The 26682-nt window shown below is 43.0% G+C and overlaps 1 protein-coding gene across 4 annotated transcripts in view; it reads right to left on the bottom strand.

Annotated features, from left to right (window-relative positions):
* Nucleotides 1-2902: 2902 nt before the first annotated feature.
* SETD2 (SET domain containing 2, histone lysine methyltransferase) overlaps nt 2903-26682 on the bottom strand; it is a 149764-nt gene continuing 125984 nt past the window's right edge. For 2 of the 4 annotated variants that reach the window (XM_007984044.3, XM_073010265.1), the window contains exons 18-21: nt 21902-22013; nt 6217-6297; nt 4108-4209; nt 2903-3721 (exon numbers count right to left, since the gene is read on the bottom strand). In XM_007984044.3, the coding sequence (XP_007982235.3) occupies nt 3560-3721; nt 4108-4209; nt 6217-6297; nt 21902-22013 (457 nt within the window). In that variant the 3' untranslated portion in view covers nt 2903-3559. Of the gene's footprint in view, nt 3722-4107; nt 4210-6216; nt 6298-21901; nt 22014-25983; nt 26116-26682 lie in introns of those variants that run through there. The other 2 variants (XR_012090645.1, XM_073010266.1) reach the window with 2 other exon arrangements.

Raw genomic sequence — 26682 nt, 5'->3', positions numbered from 1 at the left:
TTCCGCTGGCTCTATCTGGCTCCTTGGGCCTGTGAGACAGTTGGGTGGGTGGCTATGAGGGAGAGGCCCAGAAAAGGGCTGGGGGTCCCTAGGCTGTGGGAGGGGCCTCTCCAAACAGCACCTGGGATGGCAGGGACTGTGATCCTATAGAAGATGCATGGGCTCTGGAGGCACAGATCAGAGTTCATATCCTGTGCCTACCATTTGCTGGCTTTATCCTGTTTGGAAGCTTTTTTACCTTGCTGATTATTTTACCTTGGTATTTTATCAACTTCCTTAGCTGGAGAACAGTAAGTTTAAGTGACACTTTCAGTAGTTTCCCCCACACCTAAGACTCCCAGGTTGGTGCTGAGGGACCCCAGGTTTGAGATCATTTTCCTGACTTGTTCTGTGAGCAGCACCAAGGGGAGGCTGGAGGCCTGTTCCTCTAGACAGGAGGCAAGAAGCAGGCTGGTCCTGGGCAGTTAATTACCAAGGGTCTCAGGTCACCTCTAGAGAAGGAAAAAAACGCTCTTTACAAGACCTGAACTCAGGACAAGGCATTCCAAATGTACTTCCACATCTGCTCATGTGGTTGCTGCACACACCAAGAACAGGTGGGTCTCCTGGGCAGCTCAGGACAAGGCAGGTGCAGCCAAGTCCATGCATATGCACTCCATGCATACGCCCACCCCAAAGGGTAGAGGCAGGTAGGTTGGCACAGTAAGTGCCTTTTGAAGAAGTTGCTATAAAAGATAAGCCCTGCCTAGGAAGAAACAATGCCTACTATCCTGGTATCTACCAGCATAAGTAGGCTTCAGAGGCACAGCCATCCAAACTCAAAAGACATTGGTTCCAGTCATGGTCTAGTGGGGCCCAAGGTAGATCCTGTCCCTCTGCTGACACGAGATGCAACTGAGATTGACTACTCTGTGAGTACCAAGCTCATCAGACTGCTGCTACTGCTACCCTCAGAATAGTTGACCAGGGCTGCTTAACACTCCGTAAATCTTACCCTTAAACTAAGGAAGAACCGGAAGTTTACAGCCACCTTCCTCCACAGATGACCTTAGGGCAATAACCCTGAAGAACCAGGAGAGGAAGCAGGGAAGATACGCACCAGCTGTTGGAGACATCATAAGCTGGAGCTTTGGGTCAAAACCATGCATTTGATTTGGTTGCAAGCAGCAGTGCATGTGGTTGTACCCCTGCACTGCAAACCCACTGAAAAGAGAAATGCCCCCTTTCAATGTGCTTAAGCACATTAACTAAAATATTCTCTGTAACAGACATAATTTCAAGACGTTAGGAGGGTTGAGCAAATTACAGTCTGTGCATGTGATATAATAATATGCTTTAGCCCGGGCACAGTGGCTCATGCCTGTAATCCCAGCACTTTGGAAGGCCAAGGGGAGTGGATCACCTGAGGTCAGGAGTTCGAGACTAGCCTGACCAACATGGAGAAACCCCGTCTCTACTAAAAATACAAAATTAGCTGGGCATGGTAGTGCATGCCTGTAATCCCAGCTACTAGGGAGGCTGAGGCAGGAGAATCACTTGAACCTGGGAGGCAGAGGTCGCAGTGAGCCGAGATCATGCCACTGCACTCCAGCCTGGAGAACAAGAGCGAAACTCCATCTCAAAAAAAAAAAAAAGTGCTTAAAACAGTTTTGAAGGCTGCAGTATCATGAGAAAACAATAGCATGTCTAAGTTTAAAATATTTTCCCCTTTAACACTTCCTTTAATACAAGGATATTAAAAGAGTTACTAAACCTCTCTGACCCTTAGTTTTCCTCATCATTCCTGTGCCTCAGGACTGTGACCACAACCTGAGCTCTAAGTGCTCAGCACAGTGCCTAGCAGGCAGTGACTGCTCTAATTGCTACTCACCCTGCCAAAGATTTGGCAGGCCACAACCTGACCTGACCTCAAGAACACTGCTGCAGTGGGCAGAATAACCCTGGTGAGAAACAGGCGAGACCAACCTTTTTGCAAAGATGGGCCCCAGTCTGTCCTGAAGCCCTGTCTTTCTCACTGCCTAGATAACTGATCCAGCAAGTAGGAGAGAGGTCTCTCATGAAGCCCTGCATCTTCCTGGAAATGTTCACTATCATCATAACCTGTGTACTATACCTCTTTTATAGGGGTCCTATTCTGTCCTCTAGTGTCCAACCCCAGTGTTAGGGAGCACAGTGGGAAGCTAGGGAACCCAAACATCAAATGAGCATTTCAAACCATGTGTCCAACACTTTGGGATTCAAAAGCAGGAGCATTACTTGAGGCCAGGAAGTCAAGACCAGCTTGGGTAACATTGCAAGACCCTGCGTCTCTACAAAAATTTTTAAAAAATATTAGCTAGTAGTCCTAGCTACTCCAGAGGCTGAGGCAAGAAGATTGCTTGGGCCCAAGAGTTCAGGGATGCAATGAGCTATGATCACACCACTACACTCCAGCCTGGGTAACAGAGCGAGACCCTGTCTCTGCCCCAAAAAAAAGCATTCCAGTGGGCTCAGAAAAATCAAGTCCATGGGGGGAAAAGATTCAATGCTTCTCTCCACCCAGGAGAAAGTATCAAGGGAGAAGATAAATTTGCCTTTCTCTTGACTGATGATTAACCAAAATAAAGAAGCCTAGTGCCAAAGATGCCCTAGATGCTGCTTCTTTTGCTCTGGAATGCATGTGCAAATTGACCCAATGCCTGAGCACAGTCATAAGATCCCAAGCCTACGAGTGTCAGTCACCTGGCAAACGTCTGCCTAAGTCAGAGTAGGACCTGTGGAGAATGAACAAGTCCTGTAATAAAATACAATCACAGGGATTAACCTTGGACTTCACACATCTAAGGCCACTATCTCTCCTTTTTCCAGTGATATCATTACACACAAATATGCTCGATTAACTTTTAGGGAACACACATGCCAATTTCTTTAATTGATTTTATTTTTTTACATAAAAAGTTCAGTAAAAATTGGATAAAGTAAAGTGATTTTAAGCAGTAAATCAATCTTATCAACATAGCACAAGGCTGCCAAAACCACAAGGCAGCCTGCTTTGGAATATTTACATGATAACAAATTAAACCTTGCAGGAGAACTTAAACTGTCCTTACAAAGTCTTCCTGTGATCCTAGCATGTAGAGGCTAAAAGCAAAACGAAAACCAAACAAAAACCAGGAAAAAACAAATTATTTTCAATATATTCACATATACATTAAAATATAATACAGATCATCAGGGTAAAGGGTTGTGGGTGGGGATGCGCATGGGTCTGTGCGCTGACAGCACCGCCAAGGAGGAGACCCAGGTTTAAGAGTGGAGTCAGGTCTGGCCAGGGTCTTTTCTAAGCCCTTGCACCTCTGATGGCTTCTAACCACATGCCAACAGCTCACAACTAGGTAATCACTTGTAGATGGAGTTCATTTTTGTGGCCTTCAGTTGACATCTTCAGGGTTGAATTCCCCAGGGTGATGTGTCATCAGTAGCACAGTGCTGACAGGGGTGGGACAGAAAGGCCCACAGGATTTCCTCTCCCTAGAGTCTGTCTTACCTGACCACCCATCCTCCCACCCTGGCCCAACAGTCACTCTAACTCAGTGTCCTCTTTGGGTTTGTAAACAGCCCCAAACTTTTGCATGTACTTCTTAATGTACTCCTTGGTTTTGTGTTTCACATTCTCATTGCACTCCAGGTCCTCAGGATTCTTACAGTACTTCAGCTCCTTATTCATAACACCGTGAGTCAGCTGTCCAGGGCACAGGAAGAGAGACCACAGCCACCAATCAGAGCAGAAACGATTTGAGGGGGAGGACAGGGGTGGTAATCCAGCCTGCTGCTTCAGGGCCCTTCTCACCAAGACAGGAAGTTAATAAGGGGGTAGATGTTGGGGCAGACTGGTGCTAGGATCACCAGAAAGGATAAGCTGAGCTCTGAAAATTTCTTAGAGAACTACTGCTCTCACGTAAGGGTGTGCATCCCTCCCCAAACCTTCCCTCCCCGTTCCTGGGTCCCCAGCCCTGACATCTGACAAGAAAAAAAAAAAAAAACTTTCTATGATTTAAAGGGCTTCTTAGAAAGTACACAGTTTGCCCAGAACGTTGCCTGGTGGGCTACCAAAAGCAAGGGGAGTACCTTGCGAGCCAGATGTTTAAAGTCTTCAGTTGTGGTAATTCTTCCCACTTTGCAGTCAGGTTTCCGGTAAGGGTTCAGGCACTGGACGATGAACTGGGACATCTGCAGGCAAAGAAAAGAGAACACATTGCTCAACAGTCCAGAGAGGGCGAGGAGTTGTACTGACGAAATAACTAGAAAAGGTAGTGAGTAAAGCCAGCCAATCCTTTCTCCCTCAGGTTGGCTGGTTTGGACAGTGGAATACTAGTAAGCCAGTAAGATCTGAAAAAAGGATACGGACAGCCTGAGAGGGAAAGAGCTCCCCTGGATGGACTAAGCAAGGCTTAAAGGTGGCTGGAGGGACTCAAAAGCATGACTTCAATGTCGACTCCTTCAGCAGCCCCAGGTTTCAGCCAATGAATTTTGTGTCCTCGGCATAAAGACAGTAGCTAGGTTCTCTGGGCCCTAGAGGCAAGGCAGGGCACAGCAGGTGTTCCAGAGCTTCTGTGAGGCTTAGCAACCCCAGGAACCATAGGAATTTTGTCATTGAAGGGTACTCAGATTCTTTAAGTGGTCATACCACAGCATGTGAAGCAGATCAAGCATGATATGCCAGCCAGCAAAGGAAAACCTGGGCAGAATCATTTTCATTCCACCACTTACTATGTCCTCCCTGGTCTAAGTATGGTCTGTCCTACCCAGGTGCTCCCAAACACTCTAGGAATAGGACCTTCAGAGGTATTTGTGGTGCTAAGATCACAGAGGACAAAGAGAATAAAGAGGCCAGTCACAGCTATTTCATCAGAGAGCACTCTGAACAAGGTCTACCCATGACTAAAATTCAGTGAGCCTTCAGGTGTTCAAAGAACAAGGCTATATATCACAAGGGTAGGCACTAAAGAAACAGTTGCTGGTTGAATGAGCTGAAATACCAATATGTTCACAAAGGGATCATAAGAAACTGAACTTTATCCCTGGATAAGCCTTTTAACTCAAGGTTTTTCTGGGGTTTCCTGGCCTCCAAACTCTCTTCCTCCAGTCTATCCCCTCAAACATAGACAGGGATTTCATTACCCCCTGCTTAAAATCCTGCAGTGGTTCCCGATAACCCACAGACACATAGTTCCTATAGGAAGAAGCATAATACCATTCCACCTCATTTTCAACAGCCCTCCCATACCTTGTGCTATAGCCCATTGGGCCACTTACAACTCCCTGGAAGGGAAGATGCTCTCTCTTGCCTCTCTACATTCTACTGACATAAGTTAGGTTCCCTGCTGATCCATCTGGCCAATTCCTACCCCTGATTCAAGCGCCCTTCCTGACAGCCCGGATTGTGACTCCCAGCCCTAATATGGCAAAATTTTCACACAGCTGCCATTACTTATTTACAGGTCTGTGTCTTCCAAAACACTACAAGTCCCTTCAATGAATGAAGATTGGAGTTTAGAATCTAGATGCTATGAGGCAGACAAGTTTAGCGTCTTGATGGCTGTTAAGACATACTTCTGGTAGCATAAAGAGGAGCAGCATTCTCCCAAGCCCTGGAAAATTAGGCAGCTACCAAATGAGATATTACAGAAACAGAAGTGGACTTTGAGCCAGAAGGCCTGAGTTCAAATCTTTTGTCTAGAACTTGCCTTCTCTGAACCTTGAGTTCTTTCACCTGAATAAGAGGAAAAGCAATCTGTCTTGCCTACCTCAAGGGCTGTTATGGGGACAAAATGAGTCAATGGGTAACCAGTTGAAATGAGTCAATGCTTAATCAGTTGAAAAAGGCCACACCTCTTTCATGTAACAACTAAGTCAAATCACAAAGGCAAGAGGAATACCCAAAGACAAGGCAGCCTACCACTATATACAGCTTTCTTTTGCCATAGATGCTACAGAAGGCCAACAGTCAAACAAGCAAATGTGGTCTGAGACTTGGCTCCTGTCAAGCCAAGAAAAGATGGCTGAGGAGTTTTCAGTGGGAAAAGCAGCACTTCAGCAAGGCACACACACACAAGGAACACCTTGTGTTCCTGCCTATCTTGGGGCAAGAGAGATATTCGACATACTTAGGACAAGAAAGGAAAGGGTTCAGATTTAAGCCTGAGGTGCTTAGTGCTTACATCCACCAAACCTTACCTCTTTTCTGAATACTTCTTTGCTTTTCTTTGCTAGTTCACTGGAGGTGTCTGCTTCTGCTGTCTTGGGCTTTTTCGAAGTCTAAAAATGGAGGAGAAAACACAGCAGTACTGGTATGAGAAGTCAGTTTAGTGACGCCCTACTGTCCCAGAACCCTCCTTTCTTTCCCCTAGCAGGGATACCTGATTCTTGGTATTAGAATCCATTTAGAGGCCCTGACTCAGGTACAAGGCCTGGAGTCAACCTGGCTATTATGTTTCAAATCCTGTTATATGGTTTGGTTCTCCTTCTTATAAGTTAAGTTCCAATTCTCTACCCTAAGTCAAAGCTACAACTTTGATATAGCCACACATTTCAGAGTCACTCATGACCCTGTTCTGGGTTCAGCTCCCTGAACTATCAAGCGAGGCCTACACAAAACAAGCTCCATCTCTCCCACCTCTGACATTCTAGGATTCCAGGATAGAGGCAAAACACTCTGTTCTGAAGACTCTTAAATACTCATCACCTTTCCTCCAAAGGTGAAGTTGGCTAGACTGTAGAAGACAGTCTGAGGATGCAAGAGAGGCTCCTTGGAGGCTGGTACCTTCAGTTTAGGAACAGAAAGATTAAGGAATTATCACAATATTAGGGGGCAGGTGATGAGGGTCATCAAAGCCAGTGAACAGATAAGTAGACAATGACACAGAAGATACTCTGTGTCCCCAGCTGGCAAGATAATGACAAACCCAGGAACATTCCTTCCAGCACTGCTAGAGGGAGGCTTCCAACTTCCCTCTAACTAGGTACTGCACCAGGAGGTGATGAGTTGGAAGCTCTGCTATTCAGAGTACCTGTCATGCAGGCCATCTCCCCAAACCTTTGCCCACCACTAGCCATCAGGCCCCTTCCCAGTAAATGTGCTTTTCCATTGAAAATAATAATTATGAGTATTCCCCTCCAAATATAAGTTACTTCATAACGGATCTAGAAGCTAGAGTTGATATTATAGGTACTTCACGCTTTTTTGTTAGAGGCACAGGGCAGAATAATTTTCCTGCTCCCCACCCATCTCCTGGTTCTGTTTCTTCCATTTCCATAAACAATATGAAGGCTCTGGTTCTAAAGCAGCTGGACTAGCTCCAGAGAAAGGTGGCACTCCCTTGGCTTTAGGTTGTTACAAATTAGCTTTCTCTGCTGTGTCATAAAAGCTTTATGTATTTTCCATTTTTCCAATTTCTTCATGTAACTGTATGGGGAGATTGGGGGTAGAGTAAAAAGAACATAAAGATCCAATTTATCTTTTTAAGAAAACAAAATTAAGCAAAAATAATACTATTAATATAAGTTAAGTGTATTTTCAAGTGTTTTGCTTTGGGATTTTATTTTATTTTTTTCCCAGTTGTACAGGGTATGAGTATGCTCCACAGTAAGACCTCAGGTAGTAAGGGATCAAGAATTATTTGAAACTTCAACACATCCTCAGCTGTTCTCTTGTAGCTCTCAGAGGTGAGCAGCAACAGAAATGAGTACAGAAAGCTCCTGCAGGTCTGACAGCTATCTCAAAGATCTGGGTCTTATGGAAGAGGCCAGGCTCTAAGTGAGGGTACTATGTAAATAGAAATGTCCTGTTTCACTCTGGATAGGGTATGCATTCACAAAGCTAAATGAACCCAAAGCATTGTTAATAGATTCATAATTTAATCCCTGACTTGGTGAGGTTGGCAGTGGGGTGGCCTTTAAAAACAGTTACAGAATACAATCCACTGAACTCTGTCTAGGAGCTTTCTTGGTCCTCCTGAGTGCTGAGCAATTGGGATGGAGAAAGGAAATAAAATGAGGGGTCTCCAGACTTACATCATGGAAATCATGAACCAAAATGAAATACTCTTTAGAGTACTGAAATTCACGAAACCCTCTCTTCATGGTCTGTGGTTTGCAAATGGCATGGGAAATAATTTCAGAAACTGACTAACATTTACTCAAATCCAAGGCCAAGCAAAGTAACCAGAGTCAGAGTTGAGGATAGCACTTGTTATTGACATAAACAACCTTAGGACCCCCCACTCCAAAAAAGTCCCATTTAAAAATTTAGCAGGTAAGACTGGGCACGGTGGCTCACGCCTGTAATCCTAGCACTTTGGGAGGCCGAGGCAGGTGGATCACGAGGTCAAGAGATCAAGACCATCCTGGCCAAAATGGAGACAGAGCAACACTCTGTCTCCAAAAAAAGAAAAAAAAATTAGCAGGTGGGGCGCAGTGACTCATGCCTGTAATCCCAGCACTTTGGGAGGCCAAGACAGGGAGATCGCTTGAGCCCAGGAATTCAAGACCAGCATCTCCATAAAAAATTTTAAAAATTAGCTGGGCATGTTGGCTGTGCCCGTGGTCCTAGTTACTTGGGAGGTTGAGGTTGGAGAATTGTGTCAGCCTAGAAGGTTGAGGCTGCAGTGAGCTGTGATCATGCTACTGCACTCCAGCCTGGGCAACAAAGCAAAACGCTGTCTCCAAAAAGAAAAAAAGCACTTTTAAGGAAACTACCAGAGAACAGGGTGGGGGCTTTGATACATAAAAAAGCGAAGTGCTTCCAGATCCTCAGCAATAAACAATAATCAGTTTGCCCTTTCTCTATTTTGGCTTATACAGAGTATCAGGCAATTAAAGTTTCTGGTGGAAATCTATGTGAGGCAGTGGACAGTTACGAGTACACAATGAAATGAGCAGGCAAAGGGCCTGGTAGAAAGCCAGAGCTTACTGCCTTTAGAAGATGACCCTGCTGTCAGCCTTCATCTGTGGCATATCTGGATTCCTAGGAAATCTGTTCTGATTACGACAAGGCAGGCCTGAGTACCTTTATATTACCCAAGGTGAAGCTTGAGCCCTTCTGGATAAGTTGGCAATGGCCTTAAGCTTATTGGGCAGTTCTGGTAACCAACCATACACAGGCTGTGTAACACAATAGAATCATCCTTTATTATAAATATTGACATGACTATGTCACAAAGCCCATGTGACTTGGAACCAAGAGGGTATGGCTTGAGTTACAGAAATGGGTCCTGACAAAGGCAGAGCAGGACATACTCAGCTAATGCTTCTCTCTCCCTGTATTTAATTACTGTTTAGAGGGCCAGGCGCAGTGGCTCATGCCTGTAATCCTAGCATTTTGGGAGGCTGAGGCGAGTGGATCATGAGGTCAGGAGTTCAAGACCAGCCTGGCCAAGATGATGAAACCCCATCTCTACTAAAAAAAACAAAAGTTAGCCAGGTGTGGTGGTGGGCACCTGTAATCCCAGCTACTCAGGAGGCTGAGGCAGGAGAATCGCTTTAACCTGGGAGGCGGAGTCTGTAGTGAGCCGAGATCAGGCCACTGCACTCCAGCCTGGGTGACAGAGCGATACTCCGTGTCAAAAAAAAAAAAAAAAAAAATCCGTTTAGAACATAAAACGTAAATCATCCACTGAGGAACTACATCTTTTGTGGCAGCACGAATCCAGAAGCAGGAGAAGAAGCTGAGTCATCATAAACACTATACACACAATTCAACCTAAGCTCTGCAGCACATGAACCTGTGCATGTTACTTTTTAAAAGGTTAAGATCTTTGAAAATAGTAAAAACTTAGTACAATTGATGTTCTGCATCCATAGGGCAGCCATGGATAGAAAATATTTTAAAAATACAATAAAAATAATACAAACAAGAACCGATTATAAAAAACCCCAATACAGTATAACCATTATTTACATAGCATTTACATTGTATTGGGTATTATACGCAACACAGAGGTGATTTACAGCATATGGGAGGACGTGTGTAGGTGACATACAAACACTATGCCCTTTTATAAGGGACTTGAGCATCCTTAGACTTTGGCATCCATGATGGGATGTCTTGAAATCCATCCCCTATGGATACAGTGTGACAACTGTAATGTGTCTCAAGGTATTCTTCTTTTGGTTGATTTTACTTGGGATCCTTTAGGCTTCAGGAATCTGGATGCCTATGTCCCTCTCTCAAGACGGGAAATTTTCAACATTATTTATTTCTTAAACAAATTTTATATAGGCTGGATGTGGTGGCTCAGGCCTATAATCCCAGCACTTTGGGAGGCCAAGGCGAGCAGATCACTTGAGATCAGGAGTTCGAGATCCGCCTGGCCAAAAAAGCAAAACCCCATCTCTACTAAAAATACAAAAGGGCCAGGCGTGATGACTCACGCCTATAATCCCAGCACTTTGGGAGGCTGAGGTGCACGGATCATGAGGTCAGAAGACCAAGACCAGCCTGGCTAACACGGTGAAACTCTGTCTCTAATAAAAATACGAAAAATTAGCCAGGTATGGTGGCAGGTGCCTGTAATCCCAGCTACTCGGGAGGCTGAGGCAGCAGAATTGCTTGAACCTGGGAGGCGGAGGTTGCAGTGAGCTGAGATTGCGCCATGGCACTCCAGCCTGGGTGACAGAGTGAAACGCCTTCTCAAAAAAACAAACAAATTAGCTGGTGCACGCCTGTAATCCCAGCTAACTGGGAGGCTGAGGCATGCGAATTGCTTGAACCCGGGAGGCAAAGGTTGCACTGAGACGAGATCACGCCACTGTACTCCAGCCTGGGCGACAGAGCAAGACCCTGTTTGAAAAATACATTGGCTCTTGAGGCCACTTCTCTGCAACTCCCTCAATGCAACAAATACTCTAAAACTACTATTTTAACGTAACATAGTTAGAGGAGATCTACTATACCTTATGACTGTTAATTAAAAGCCAGTTTATTTACTGCTGCCTCAATTGTGCAAGTAGTAATAATTCAGGTCAGAGGTGCTCAAAGGGAAGATTTGATTTTACACTTTACACTTACCACCACTTTACACTTATCTTGATGGTGAGTACAAGACAATGAAGGGAACAACAATGGACAGAAAAAAGGAACAGTCTCACAATGTTTAGTCTCATTTTGAGATAGAGCGAGACTCCATCTCAAAAAAAAAAAAAAAAAAAAAAAAAAAGGATTAGTGCCTGGGCTAGGAAGTAACTGCAAATGGGTATGAGAGGTCTTACTGGGAAGAGGAAAATGTTCTAAAACCAGATTATGGTAATGGCTGCATAATTTGGTAAATTTACTAAAACCTATTAAATTGTAAATCTAAAGCAACTAGATTTTATACTAGGTTTATTATGTCAATATTGCTGCTGCTGCTGGTTTTTTTTTTTTTTTTTTTTTTTTGAGACAGTCTCGCTCTTGTTGCCCAGGCTGGAGTGCAATGGCATGATCTTGGCTCACTGCAACCTCTGCCTCCCTGGTTCACATCATTCTCCTGCCTCAGCCTTCCAAGTACCTGGAACTACAGGTGGCCATCACCACCCCCAGATAAATTTTTTTTTTTTTTTTTTTGAGACGGAGTCTCACTCTGTCGCCCAGGCTAGAGTGCAGTGGCCGGTTCTCAGCTCACTGGAAGCTCCGCCTCCCGGGTTCACGCCATTCTCCTGCCTCAGCCTCCCGAGTAGCTGGGACTACAGGTGCCCGTCACCACGCCCGGCTAGTTTTTTGTATTTTTTTTTAGTAGAGACGGGGTTTCACCGTGTTAGCCAGGATGGTCTCGATCTCCTGACCTCGTGATCCGCCCGTCTCGGCCTCCCAAAGTGCTGGAATTACAGGCTTGAGCCACCGCGCCCTGCCTGTATTTTTTTTTTTGGTAGAGTCAGGGTTTCACCACGTTAGCCAGGATGTTTTTTTAAAAAAAAAAAAAAAAAAAAAAAGCTTGTCCAGACTTGTGCTTCTGGTCATGACAGATTAACTGTTAAATGAATTAGCCCTCTCAGAGTTAAAAATTGGAAAACTAGACAAAATACATGAAAAAGGCAGTTTGTACACACTGGACATTAAGCAGCACTAAACTATGATCCTGAGACAAGGGACAAAATGAGGTAAGCTAACAATTCGCAGAGCTCACAGAAGGCTGGGAAACATGTGAGCTTCCACCAGCTAAAGTGAAGAGATCTCCATTAGATAACCTGTGGCATTCAATGGAGATCTTAGACAGGCGATGACTTAGGAGATACCCTACAGAAAAAATTACTCTTCACTCAACCCAACAAAGATTAAGAACAGCCTCTAAAAAATCAAGGTGATCCACAAGTAACTTGACTATCAGAACAAAGCTCAACATTCTTTAATGGAAAGTAACAAAATTTTGAAACTCAACAACGTAACAGTCACAATGTCCAGTGTTCAACTGAAAATAGCAGGCGATTATTTAAAAGGTATTATAAATCTTCACAGTTATGAAAGAAAACATGAACACAGTGAAGAAATTAAAACTACTGGGCCAAAGGGACAGACAAGCACAGGTGGCACCATGTTCCTGACTGCCCTCCCCAACCACAGTACCATTCCTGGTGGCAGTAGATTGGTCATCTGGAGAACCACTACTGGCTGAGCATGCCCTACCTGACCACGGGGCAGGAGTATGGCCACACTGTAGTGCACAGGGCAGAGGACTTTGGGGCCATGAAGACAGCCAACACTTCCAATTTCCCCTCACACAGATTTGTTGTAGACCAACTCGACCATCTCAGTGTCACCAAGAAATGGTTCTAACCCTGAGCTATCAAACTCCCCCAAACTTTTATTTGTATTTTTCTTTTGGAGACAATGTCTCACTCTGTCACCAGGCTGGAGTGCAGTGGCATGATCTTGGCTCACTGTAGCCTCGACCTCTGGGGCTTGGGTGATTCTCCCACCTCAGCCCCCCAAACAGCTGGGACTACGCGTGTGCACCAAAATGCCTGGCTAATCTTTAAAAAAATTTTTATAATGGTTTTGCTTTGGCATCCCAAGGTGTTAGGATTATGGAGGTGTGAGCCACTGCGTCCAGCCACCCTTCAATCTTGTAGATCACAGGGCTGCCCTGTCTTTATCTGGTCATGGAACTAAAACTGTAGCTTCTATAAAAATGTAAGCCTTTGGACCAGAAACTTACTAAAACATACAAATATAAAACAAAACAAAACAAAAAAATAAAACACAAATACGAGTATAGTGGTCTGCATATAGAATACCTGGGACTCTAACCACTCTAATACTTAAAAATATAATCACTGTCCTATTGTGTTTGTCTCTTTAACCTGACAGGAAGATACCAGGGATTTCCTGGGGAACACATGGTATAAAATGTATTTTGAAAAAAGCTACAATAAAGCTACAAACTATGATTTGTAGGTACCTGCTTAAGTATGAGATACTTGATAGGGGCTTTATCATGCAAAGTTCGTTTGCTTAAATGCCTACACTTAAATGCAGTTTTTCAGTTAAACATATTCCTAAAAATAACATTTTATTCTGGGACTTGACTACAAAAAGCGGACATTTAAATTAAATAAAAATGGCGGGGTGCAATGGCACACGCCTATAATCCCAGCACTTTGGGAAGCCCAGATGGGCAGATCAATTGAGGTCAGGAGATTGAGACTAGCCTGGCCAACAGGACAAAACCCCATAAAAATACAAAAATCAGCTGGGCTTGGTAGCAGGCGCCTGTAATCCCAGCTACTCGGGAGGCTGAGGCAGGAGAATCGCTTAAACCTGGGAAGCGGAGGTTGCAGTGAGCCGATATCGCACCACCGAACTCCAGCCTGGACAGCACAGTGAGACCCTGTCTCGAAAAAAAAATAAAATAAAATGAAAAATGAAAAATACAATGAAGTGAGAGCACTGTTAAAAATAAAAAAGTAATTAAAACTATTAAAAATAAGCAAATTAAAATTTGAGAGCAGAAAAATATAACTGAAATTTAAAAATGAATCAATGGATGAGCTTAGCTGATTCAATACAGCAGAAGGCAAATCAGTGAACTTTAAAAAGAGGGCAACAGAAACCATGCAAACTGAAGCATAGGGAGAAAAGAGCTGAAAAAAGTTTGACAGAGATGTGGTGCTCTGTGAGACAGTATCAAGCGGTTTAACAACATGTATATAATTGGAGTCCCAGGAAAAGGGACAATGGTATAAAAAGATATATTTGAAAAAATTTCCATATTTGATGAAAACTACCAATCATGAATCTAAAATGTACAAGAATCAAAGCAGATTAAACACAAAGAAAACAAAACCAAAGTATATAATAAACCACTAAAAACTGCTTATAAAAGACAAAATCAAGATATATGGGGGGAAAAGATAATTATATTTTTATTATAAACTATTATTAAAAAATGGAAACATCTTTTAAGTGTTGAAAGGAAAAAAATATAAATTTAGAATTCCATATCCACTGAAAGTATCTGTCATACTAAACCTGCACATGGATGTTTTTAATAGCTTTATTTATAATTGCCAAAAGTTGGAAGCAACTAAGATGTCCTTCAGTAAGTGAATGATAAATAAACTGCGGTACACTCAGACATTCAGTGCTAAAAGGAAATGAGCTATCAGGCCATGAAAAGACATGGTAGAAGCCTCAATGCATATTGCTAAGTGAATGAAGCCAATCTGAAAAGGCTACCTACTGTAGCTAACTACTGGAAAAAGCAAAACTATGAAGACCGTAAAGAGATCAGTGGTTGCCAGGAACCGGGAAAGAGAGATGAGGAGAGAAGGCATGATGAATAAGAGGCGGTTCAAAAGGTTTTTAGGGCAGTGAAACTATTCTGTATGTTACTATGATGCTATATAGATGACACAATACCTTTGTTAAAACTCACAAATGTATAATACCAAGAATGAATCCTAATGTAAATTATGGACTTTGGGTGGTAATAATGTGTCATAGTAGATTCATCAATTGTAACAAATGTACCACTCTGGTGCTTTGATGTTGACAGAAAGGGAAGCTTGTGCATGTGCAGGGGGTATATGGAAACTCTCCGTACTTCCTGTTCAATTTTGCTATGCCAAAATAGAACTAAAATTGCTTTAAAAATAAAGACTATGGCCGGGCGCGGTGGCTCATGCCTGTAATCCCAGCACTTTGGGAGGCCGAGACGGGCGGATCACGAGGTCAGGAGATCGAGACCATCCTGGCTAACACAGTGAAACCCCGTCTCTACTAAAAAATACAAAAAATTAGCCGGGTATAGTGGCGGGCGCCTGTAGTCCCAGCTACTTGGGAGGCTGAGGCAGGAGAATGGCGTGAACCCGGGAGGTGGAGCTTGCAGTGAGCCGAGATCATGCCACTGCAGTCCAGCCTGGGCGACAGAGCAAGACTCCATCTCAAAAAAAAAAAAAAAAAAAAAAACACTACTTTTTAAAAAATGGTAAGATAAATACCTTTCTTGAGACAAAAGCTGACAAAATGCATCAACAGTAGATCTGAAATACTAGAAATGTTAAAGGAAATTCTTTAGGTTAAAGGAAAACGATTCCAGACAGAAATTCAAATCTACATGACAGAATGAAGTGCTGGAAATGGTAAATATGTGGGTAAATACAGGACTTAATGGTAGATTGTGATAAGATAAATATGCATACTGTAAACCTTACAATACTGTTTTTCAAATGTGTAGGTCTCAAGATTCCTTTATACTTTTAAAACACTGAGGACTGCAAAGAGCTTTTATTCATATGGGTTATAGCTATCAAAATTTTTCATATTAGAAATTAAGTTAAACTGAGAAAAAATCAAGCATTATTTTAAAATAACATTAGCAAATCTATTATATAACAATAATATAATTTTTTGTGAAAAATAACTGTTTTCCAAAACTAAAGCACTTCAGTTAAGAGTGGCAGTTTTACATTTTGGAAATCACTTTTAACATCTCACTTAGAATATAGCTGAAGTCTCACTGCCTTCTGCATTAAAATATGTCATGTGCTCCCTGGAAAATTCCATGGCATATTTGTGAATGTACCAAATGTGACAGAGGAATGTAATGTTTTCATATTATTGTTAAAACAGCTTTGACCTTGTGGCTCCCTTGAAAGGGTCTTAGGAACCCTAGAGGTCCCCATACCAAACATTTTGAGAACCAATGTCTTTTTTTTTTTTTTTTTTTTTTGAGACGGAGTCTGGCTCTGTCGCCCAGGCTGGAGTGCAGTGGCCGGATCTCAGCTCACTGCAAGCTCCGCCTCCCGGGTTCACGCCATTCTCCTGCCTCAGCCTCCCGAGTAGCTGGGACTACAGGCACCGCCACCACGCCCGGCTAGTTTTTTGTATTTTTTAGTAGAGACGGGGTTTCACCGTGTTAGCCAGGATGGTTTCCATCTCCTGACCTCGTGATCCGCCCGTCTCGGCCTCCCAAAGTGCTGGGATTACAGGCTTGAGCCACCGCGCCCGGCCGAGAACCAATGTCTTAAAACAACCACCAAGAAGTAAAGCAGGCCAGGTGTGGCAGCTCACACCTGTAATCCCAGCACTTTGGGAGGCCACAACAGGAAAACTGCTTGACACCAGAAGTTTGAGACCAGCCTGGTCACCAACACCACGAGACCCTGTCTCTACAAAAATGTACAAAAATTAGCTACTTGGGTGGCTAAGATGGGAGGATCATGTGGGCCTGGGAGGTGGAGACTACAGTGAGCCCTGATGGTGCCACCGCACTCCAGCCTGGGAAACAGAGTGAGACCATGGCTCAAAAAAATAAAAAATAAAATAAAATAAAGAGGTATGGCTAAGTCAGTAGGAAAAAAATAAAACAAAAAAACACAGAATAGGCCGGGCGCGGTGGCTCAAGCCTGTAATCCCAGCACTTTGGGAGGCCGAGACGGGCGGATCACGAGGTCAGAAGATCGAGACCATCCTGGCTAACACGGTGAAACCCCGTCTCTACTAAAACCTCAAAAAACTAGCCGGGCGAGGTGGCGGGCGCCTGTAGTCCCAGCTACTCAGGAGGCTGAGGCAGGAGAATGGCATGAACCCGGGAGGCGGAGCTTGCAGTGAGCTGAGATCCGGCCACTGCACTCCAGCCTGGGCGACAGAGTGAGACTCCGTCTCAAAAAAAAAAAAAAAAAAAAAACACAGAATACTGAAATAAATTCTAAATCAATCCAAAAGAAAGCAAAGACAAATAAAAATTTAAAAACAAATAATAAGGCTGGGCACGGTGGCTCACACCTATAATCCCGGCACTTTGGGAGGCTGAGGCAGGTGGATTGCGTGAGGTCAGGAGTTTGAGACCAGCCTGGGTAACATGAAACCCAGTCTCTACTAAAAATACAAAAATTAGCCGGGCGTGGTGGCGGGTGCCTGTAATCCCAGCTACTCAGGAGGCTGAGGCAGGAAAATTGCTTGAACCCAGGAGGCAGAGATTGCAGTGAGCTAAGATCATGCCACTGCACTCCAGCCCGGGTGACACAGCAAGAATCTGTCTCCAAAAATAAATAAATAAATAAAAACAAATAACAAGAGGGTAGATCTTAAGTCCAAACCTACTGATATGTTTAATACACCAATTAAAAGGCAGAGGACTGTCAGAGTCATGAGTAGCAAAAAGGTGTTATAAAATAACCATCCTGGCCAGGCAGGGTGGCTCACACCTGTAATCCCAGCACTTTGGGAGGCCAAGACGAGTGGATCACCTGAAGTCAGGAGTTCAAGACCAGCCTGGCCAACATGGTGAAACCCCAACTCTACTTCAAATATAAAAATCAGCCAGGTGTGGGGGCAGGTGCCTGTAATCCCAGTTACTCAGTAAGCTGAGGCATGAGAATTGTTTGAACCCGGGAGGCGGAGGTTGCAATGAGCCGAGATCGCACCACTGCATTCCAGCCTGGGTGACAGAATGAGACTGTCTCAGGGGGGGAAAAAAAAGCCATCCTTAAAGACTCAATTGCTTTGCACAAGTACTTGTCAATTCCTTTATTTACAGTATCATTTCTGAATTTTAGGGCCTACAGACATAAGCCTCGAGATAAATTTTACTAAAAAAACTTCAAAGGTTTCCCACCATACAAAGGTTCATATTCTTTTACATTTTCAAATTCCCAAGGTCTATCCCCAACAATGCCCTTCCAACCTCATGCTGGATTACAAGTTTTATGATGCCTATGTTCCTCCTACAAGTAAACAGAGCTATTCCCCAAACATATCCCAAACATTCCCCTCCTTCCCTGCCTTTGCTCCAGCTTTCCTTTTAGCCTATCTTTGCTTACTGAAAAATTCCTCATCCTTTAAAGCTCAAATGCTTTAAAGGACTTTCTCACAAAGTCCTCATAACTTCCTCTGGTTGAGTTACTTCTATGTTCCCAGGATGAAAAAGCAAGACAGAGCTATAAGCAACCACTTGTACCATGCTGAGGAGGCAGGTGGTGCAGGACTGCCAGTGTAGGCAGGGACAGACTTGAAGGAGAAGTAACCTAGAAAGAGGCTGGTCTGAAGTCTCGGGGAATGTGCGTATCTCCTAAGAACTCAGCTCTTGGGTCTAGAGAAATTAATCTGATTGATTCTATATGTGAATTTCTGACTGAAAACCAAGACCAAATCTTAACACTTGCACTCAAGTAACTAAAGTTATAAGCCCTGTTGTGGTTTGATCATATTCTCTATTTTTTTTGAGACAGAGTCTTGCTCATGTTGCCCAGGTTGGAGTGCAGTGGTGCAATCTCGGCTCACTGCAACCCCCGTCTCCGGGGTTCAAGCGATTCTCTTGCCTCAGCCTTTCGAGCAGCTGGGATTACTATGTGCTCAGGCATGTGCCACCATGCCCAGCTAATTTTTCTATTTTTAGTAGAGACAGGGTTTCACCATGTGGGCCAGGCTGGTCTCAAACTCCTGACCTCAGGTGATCCACCTGCCTGGGCCTCCCAAAGTGCTGGGAATACAGGCGTGAGCCACAAGGTTTCACCATGTTGGCTAGGCTAGTCTTGAACTCCTGGACTCAAGTGATCGGGCCACCTTGGCCTCCCAAAGTGAGCTGCCGTGCCTAGCCTATGATGATTCTTTTTGGGAGAGAAGATCTCTACCTTTATTTGTTCACAACAGGAAATACATTTGGCAGCTTAATTCTTTGTGCACTCTCATTATTATTATTTGAATCCCAGGAAGGATTTATTTATGTATACATACAGTGGCAGAAAAGAATAAAAGGGCCTCTCCAATCTTCTCTAACAACTGAGTGAAGCTGACACCTTTGAATCTCCATTAGAAGTACTACTCTATAACCCCCCGAGGCAGTTAAGAGCTAGTATTAGGAGGAATGTTTTCTCTTTATAATCTCCCGTTCCCTTTCATTTTTATACATGTACCTCCCCCAACAAACAAGAACACATCAATATATCAGAATTAATTGTGAATTAAGTGTTAGATTTAGTTTAGTGCTCTTTTCCCTCCTAGGATAGACTATATTTTCTTTTGCAGGCCTCTAAAGTCCTTGTTTGTTGTCTACAAAAACTTCTAAAAATTAGCCAGGCATGGTGGCACGCACCTATAGTCCTGGCTACTCAGGAGGCTGAGACGAAAGGATTACTTGAGCCCGGGAGTTCGAGGTTACGGTAAGCTATGCTTGCACCACTGTACTCCAGCCTGGGCTACAGAGTGAGGGAGACCCTGCCTCTAAAAACAAATCAAAGCAAACCAAACGACAAAATAAATAAATCCCTCAGTTTACCACTTAACCACATAATACTGTACATTTTCAAACCTTACCTTCCTATGACCCCTGGGAGCAATAACCTTGCCTTATACTCCTTTTGTATCCCCAGGTCTAGGCATGGCATTTGTGTGGAATAGGAACTCAAATGTCTGATAAATAACCAAAATGTAAAAGAGTGAGATTAAGTTCAGATCTGTGTGATTTAAAATGTGTATTTAGAGATCCAAAGTTCCAAGCTAGTGGATTATAATTCAGGCATTGCCTTCTGGATATAATACTTCCAACAGCCTACTCTCCAGGCACACATGCACCTATGGTAACAGAGGAGTAAAGATCAAACATAACCTGACAAATACACTCACTCTGGGTGGTTGGATATAGTAAAGTTTTATGATCATACTTCTCTTACAGTCAATCACAAACAATACTGCCAATTATTTAGACTTGAATGTGTAATTACCTTGGGACCTTGTATCACTTCAGATTCTGATCTAGCAGGTCTGGGAAAGGGAGTGAGGGTCTGCGTTTTTAACAGGTGGTGCCTGGTGCCGTTGGGTGCTGAGTAGACCTAACTATTACAATAAGCTCATTGCGAAGGTGCCAGCTCTACAGTCAACCCCTCCAGTCCATCTCCAGCAGACAGTCTTGTAAAAGGCAAATGTCACTGCTCAAATCACTTTAAAGGTTTCCCTTTCTCACCAGCTAGCCAGAGAATGAAGGTCTAATTATGTAGCATGGCACATAAGCTGCCCTTTTACTTGGCTCCTACTTCTCAGCTCCTACTTTATGCTTGGCTAGTTTGACGACCTAGATTTCCTAATACAGGTCTTCATATAAGAAAGGCAATTCCTTGAGCATTAAATAAGCAGCAGTGAACTTCATGCCCATTCCTCATTTGTTTTGAAAGGCCTAATTTAATATGCATATACTAGACCAAAAGACTGCATCAAGATGAATAGTTACGGTGCCCATGAACTTGGGCTTACAAGAAGGGTAAGGCCTCCAACATGCTTTATAAACTTGGCCCCAGAACTCAGCTATATTGCTGCACCAGATCTTTTCTTAATCCTTTTATTTTTCAAAAGATGTAACTAACACAGTACAGAAGTCTGGAAATGGGAGTTGTGATTTTTGTTTGTATTTAAGCTTACATATAATTTAAATGGCAAGTGCTTAGCAGGCTTGGGCATATTCCTAAATGATTCAGGAAAACAAGACAGCACAACAGCTAGAGTGAAGTGGCTACGTGATTTATGTGATTCATTTGAAATTTAGCAGACTCCACATGGATTGAACTTAAGTGTGTATCTTTTTGCAAATGCCAAACACATGTGAAAAGAGAAAAACATTTCCTCCAAAAGTGAATAAAATATAAACAGAAGAATGAATTCATTTCTACTTTAATCCCTTCATACTCCAGCTCTTTGTCTTCCCTCTTCCTTCTTCCACCTATTCCCAATAATTTAACCAGTGAAGTACTTAATTATTTTCAAAATTAAAAAAATATTATTCAGGTTTTAGAACATAAAAATATGATATCTGATTTCATTCAAGACACTTCATATGGTCAGCTGTGGTGGCTCATGCCTGTAATCCCAACACTTTGGGAGGCTGAAACAGCCAGATTGCTTGAGGTCAGGAGTACAAGGCCAGCCTGGGCAACATGACGAAATCTCATCTCTACTGAAAATACAAACATTAGCCGGGCATGGAGTGCACATCCGTAGTCCCAGCTACTCGGGAAGTTAAGGCAGGAGAATTGCTTGAACCCAGGAGGCAGAGGTTACAGTAAGCTGAGAGTGTGCCACTGCACTCCAGCCTGGGCAACAGAGTGAGACTCCGTCTCATTTAAAAAAAAGAAAAAAAAAAAAAAAGGCAAAGAGAGAGAACAAGAGAGGCCCTGAAGCAATCATAGTAAGGGGTGTTTTGAACACCCCTCACAATTCTTGGCCATATATCTCCTTCAAATGAGTAAGTAGTTAGCACGCATTTGAGTCTCTGAATGTCTAAAAAAGACCATTCTTTCCCCCTGACTTCATCTCTACACCTTGATACGTGCATGGTCACTCACTTATTTTTCAGAATAAGGAAAAAAGAATCCCAAGACCATGTGACTACTGACCTTATAGAATGACAGAACAAAGACTCCCAAATGATCAGGAAATACATGTGTAAGCCACACTCACCTTCATGGGGTTTTCATCGTATGTTGGAGTTCCCAGGTCCATCTCAGCCTCATGCTCAAGGCTGGCATCATCTCCTGGACTTTCCCAAGTAGGAGGATCCCACTGAGTCTGCCTAGAAAGAGAAAAAACAGCCATGCTGTCAGGGCTAGGAAACAGAATCCTGACATAAACATCACTGTTCATACATACATAAAACACAACATACAATAAGACATAGAATAAGTCAGCTCCATGAGTTAGAGACAAACTTTTTCTATCTTCCTAACAGCAATGACTTCAGCACAGAGACATGCCCCTCCTTATTGCCCATTTCTGTGGGCAATGATGTGGCAACACTGACTGGATGTCAAAAAGAGCAGTAAATCCGAATATCCTGTCTCTCACCTGACTCTTAATGTCATGCAAATAAGACTCGGCAAAGCCTAAAATGTACAAGAAATAGGTCCCTGCCTACGTCACCCCTCTGTAGATGAAGAGGTAAACAGTGACTGTACCTAGCATGTAATTGGAGCAAAATAAATCATGTAACACCTCTCGCCATCCTTGACCATGTGAGAAAATTATCCCTTGCGCCGGGCGCAGTGGCTCAAGCCTGTAATCCCAGCACTTTGGGAGGCCGAGACGGGCGGATCACGAGGTCAGGAGATCGAGACCATCCTGGCTAACACGGTGAAACCCCGTCTCTACTAAAAAAATACAAAAAACTAGCCGGGCGAGGTGGCGGGCGCCTGTAGTCCCAGCTACTCAGGAGGCTGAGGCAGGAGAATGGCGTAAACCCGGGAGGCGGAGCTTGCAGTGAGCTGAGATCTGGCCACTGCACTCCAGCCTGGGCAACAGAGCGAGACACTGTCTCAAAAAAAAAAAAAAAAAAAAAAAATTATCCCTTGCTTCAGGAGTTTTCTTTTTAATAGTTCTGCCCCTTTGGTTTAATGACTGACAAGAAAAATACGTACAGGTTAAAAACTTGTACCCTTGGCCAGGCATGGTGGCTCATGCCTGTACTCCCAGCATTTTGGGAGGCTGAGGCAGGTGGATTACCTGAGGTCAGGAGTTCGAGACCAGCCTGGCCAACATGGTGAAACCCCATCTCTACTAAAAATACAAACAATTAGCCAGTCGTGGTGGCAGGCGCCTGTAATCCCAGCTACTCAGGAGGCTGAGTCAGTAGAATATCTTCAACCTGGGAGGCAGAGGTTGCAGTGAGCCGAGATCGTGCCATTGCACTCCAGCCTGGGCAACAAGAGTGAAACTCCATCTTAAAAAACAAACAAAAACACAAAAACCTGTACTCTCTGCTAAAAATATTCTCGACCAACTGCAAAAAGAAGGTTTCAGCCATGTTAACTCATTAAATGTTTACAGTCATTTTGAAAATAAGCAAGCAAAGATTTTTCTTTTTAAAAAAAGATCTGTAGGATAAAAAGCGGAAGTAAGGATATTCACATTCAGGAGTCTGAAGCCAGCTGTAACAGAGAATGTTATGAGGACAGTGACTTAAAATGTCAAAAGCCTCAAAGGACCTAACAAATCTGGCAGGTCAATCTTGTCACTATAGTCTTCTGCTTTACCACATCAATCTTTAGTCAATAACATAACAACATTAAAGACACTTAAGATAAATCTGTGTGTGTGTGTGTGTGTGTGTGTGTATGTATATAGTTGTAAAAATAGGCTTACCTCTGACCTATGGAACTCATTTATTTTAAAAGGCTCAACATTTCTATCACAATAAAAGAACCACAAACAGCTAAGGGTGTTATCATAGAAATTGAACAAATATATATATATGTCTGTTCTTAGCTACCAGATAAAGAAAACCTAGAAAAGACAGGAAAGGTACACATATAAATAAGAAATACAAACTTTTTATTTTTTTTGATTCTGAGATACAGTCTCACTCTGTCGCCCAGGCTGGAGTGCAATGGCATGATCTCAGCTCACTGCAACCTCTGCCTCCTGGGTTCAAGCGATTCTCCTGCGTCAGCCTCCTGAGCAGCTAGGATTACAGGCGCATGCCACCACGCCTTGCTAGTTTTCCTATTTTTAGTAGAGGCAGGGTTTCACCATGTTGGTCAGGCTGATTTCGAACTCCTGACCTCATGATCTGCACGCCTCAGCCTCCCAAAGTGCTGGGATTACAGGCGTGAGCCACCATGTCCGGCCCAAATGATTTTTATTTTTGGAAGATTGATAGAATATTAAGAAGCTTGTTTTGGTGTTAAAAAACAAAGTTCTGGCCAGGCGTGGTGGCTCACACCTGTAATCCCAGCACTTTGGAAGGCTGAGGCGTGCAGATCATGAGGTCAGGAGCTCGAAACTAGCCTGACGAGGCGGGTGGATCACCTGAGGTCAGGAGTTTGAGACCAGCCTGGCCAACATGGTTAAACCCTGTCTCTACTGAAAATACCAAAAAAAAAAAAAAAAAAAAAAAAAAAAAAAATTAGTTGGGCGCGGTGGCAGGCACCTGTAATCCCTGCTACTCAGGAAGCTGCGAGGAGGCAGGAGAATTACTTGAACCCTTGGGGCAGAGGTTGCAGTGAGCCTAGATCGTGCCACTGCACTCCAGCGTGGGCAACAAGAGTGAAAACTCTTTCTCAAAAAAAAAAAAAAAAAAAGTTCTGGTTAAACCACACATAGTTTTTAAAACCATTACACATTCAATTAGCAACATAATCAGGGCTCATTTTATAAAAGCCTTTTTGTTTTTTCAGACAGAGTTTCACTCTGTCACCCAGGCTGGAGTACAGTGGTGCAATCTTGGCTCACTGCAACCTCTGCCTCTCTAGGGTTCAAGTAATTCTCCTGCCTCTCAGCTTCCCAAGTAGCAGGGATTTACAGGCACCTGCCACCACACCCAACTAATTTTTGTATCTGGAGTACAGACGGGGTTTCACCATGTTGGCCAGGTTGGTCTTGAACTCCTGAAATCAGGTGATCTGCCCGTCCTGGCCTCCCAGAGTGCTGGGATTACAGGCGTGAGCCACTGCACCCAGCCTATAGAAGCATTTTAATACAAATAAGGAAGGCCCTTCTAAGCAGAAAGCATATAGGGAAAATATATGAAAATTTTAAACTTCTTTATGTCACAAGACATCAGAAACAAAAACATCTGCAATACTCTTGATAAAGAAATCTAACACTGGACAGAAAATGGGTAGATGTCCCAAACAAATAACTCACAAAAGATACAAATGACCAACAATCCAACGAAGACATCCTATCTCAATAGTAAAATAACTGAAAATAAAAATATTTCCCACCTGTTAGACTTGCAAGGTTAAAAGAGAGGACATGATGGAAAAGGATTTTTTTTTTTTTTTTTGAGACAAGGTCTTGCTGTGTCACCCAGCCCAGAATGCAGTGGCGCACAATCATGGCTCACTACAGATCTGACCTCCTGCCTCAAGTGATCCTCTTGCCTCAGTCTCCCAACTAGTTGTGACTACAGGTGCACACCACCATGCCCAGCTAATTTTGTATTTTTTGTAGAGATAGGGTTTCACTATGGTGCCCAAGCTGGTCTCAAACTCTTGGGCTCAAGCGATCCTCCTGCCCCAGCCTCCCAAAGCATCAGGGTTACAGGCATGAGCTGCTGTACGTGACTAAAAGGAACTTATACACTTTTTTTTGGTGAGAGTCCAAATTGATACAAACTCTTGTTTAATGGTAAGCTGACAATATTTCTCAATTTAAAACGTGTACCTGTTTTGCCCAACAATTCCACTTCTAGGTACCCTCTTGAAGAAGTAGTAAGATTAGTGTCCCTAAGGATGTCCAGGGTTATAGTTACATATAAAATAGTGAAGACCTATCAATCAGAGTGAGTTAAATACAATTTGATATAGCTATACAATAGAGCAGGGGTTGGCAAACTTTCTCTGTAAATGATTAGATGATAAATATTTTGACCTGTGAGCTATATGGTTTCTATCACAACTACTCTGTCATTGTAGTGTGAAAGCAACCGTAGACAATTTGTAAGCAAATATGCATGGTTGTGCTCCAATAAAACTTTATTTGCCAAAACAAGTGGCCTGTGGGCATAGTTTGCCAGCCCTGCAACAAAGTATAAACAATTACTAAAACTAACAGTTGTAGCTGGGTGTGGTGCCTCACGCCTGTCATCCCAGCATTTTGGGAGGCTTAGGTGGGAGGATCGCTTGAAGCCACGAGTTCATGAAGATCAGTCTGGGCAACAAAGCAAGACTCTGTCTCTACAAAAAAAAGAAAAAAAAATTTTTTAAAGAAAAAATTCCATAGTTCTATGTTAACTGATAAAGCTCTATAAAATAGATTAGTAAATAAAGCAGACTACAAAAACATGTATCTTAACAATTTACGTAAGAGTATAGAGATGAGTGTATATATACACACACACACACAAAGTACATATACCTACATAAAGCTATCTGTCTAAAAGGTATTTTAAAAACATTAGTTATCTCTGAGTAGTGGCAGCTCCAGTAATACTTCCTTTTTAGTACTTTTCTACTATATTTGCTTTCTATAACAAGCGTAAATAATATGTGTCAAGGATAAACAATCTAGCTATTTAATTTGGAAATAGAAGAGTGCTGTCAGTAAAAAAAATTCAACAGCAGAGTTGAGTAGCTATGATATAGACTGCTTGGCTGGCAAAACCTAAAGTATTTATTTTCTGGCCTTTTACAGAAAAGATGTCTGTGACCCCTGATACTTTACAATATTAGATGAAGAAACATTTAAAAAATTTCCTTAGCTTTCTCCAAGAGTCTTGTGGATTAAAAATACACCAAAACTGC

The sequence above is a fragment of the Chlorocebus sabaeus genome, chromosome 22 (assembly GCF_047675955.1).
Source record: "Chlorocebus sabaeus isolate Y175 chromosome 22, mChlSab1.0.hap1, whole genome shotgun sequence".
NCBI lineage: Eukaryota > Metazoa > Chordata > Mammalia > Primates > Cercopithecidae > Chlorocebus > Chlorocebus sabaeus.
Note: the sequence above shows the minus strand (reverse complement) of the source record. Positions and strands in the feature narration are given on the sequence as shown.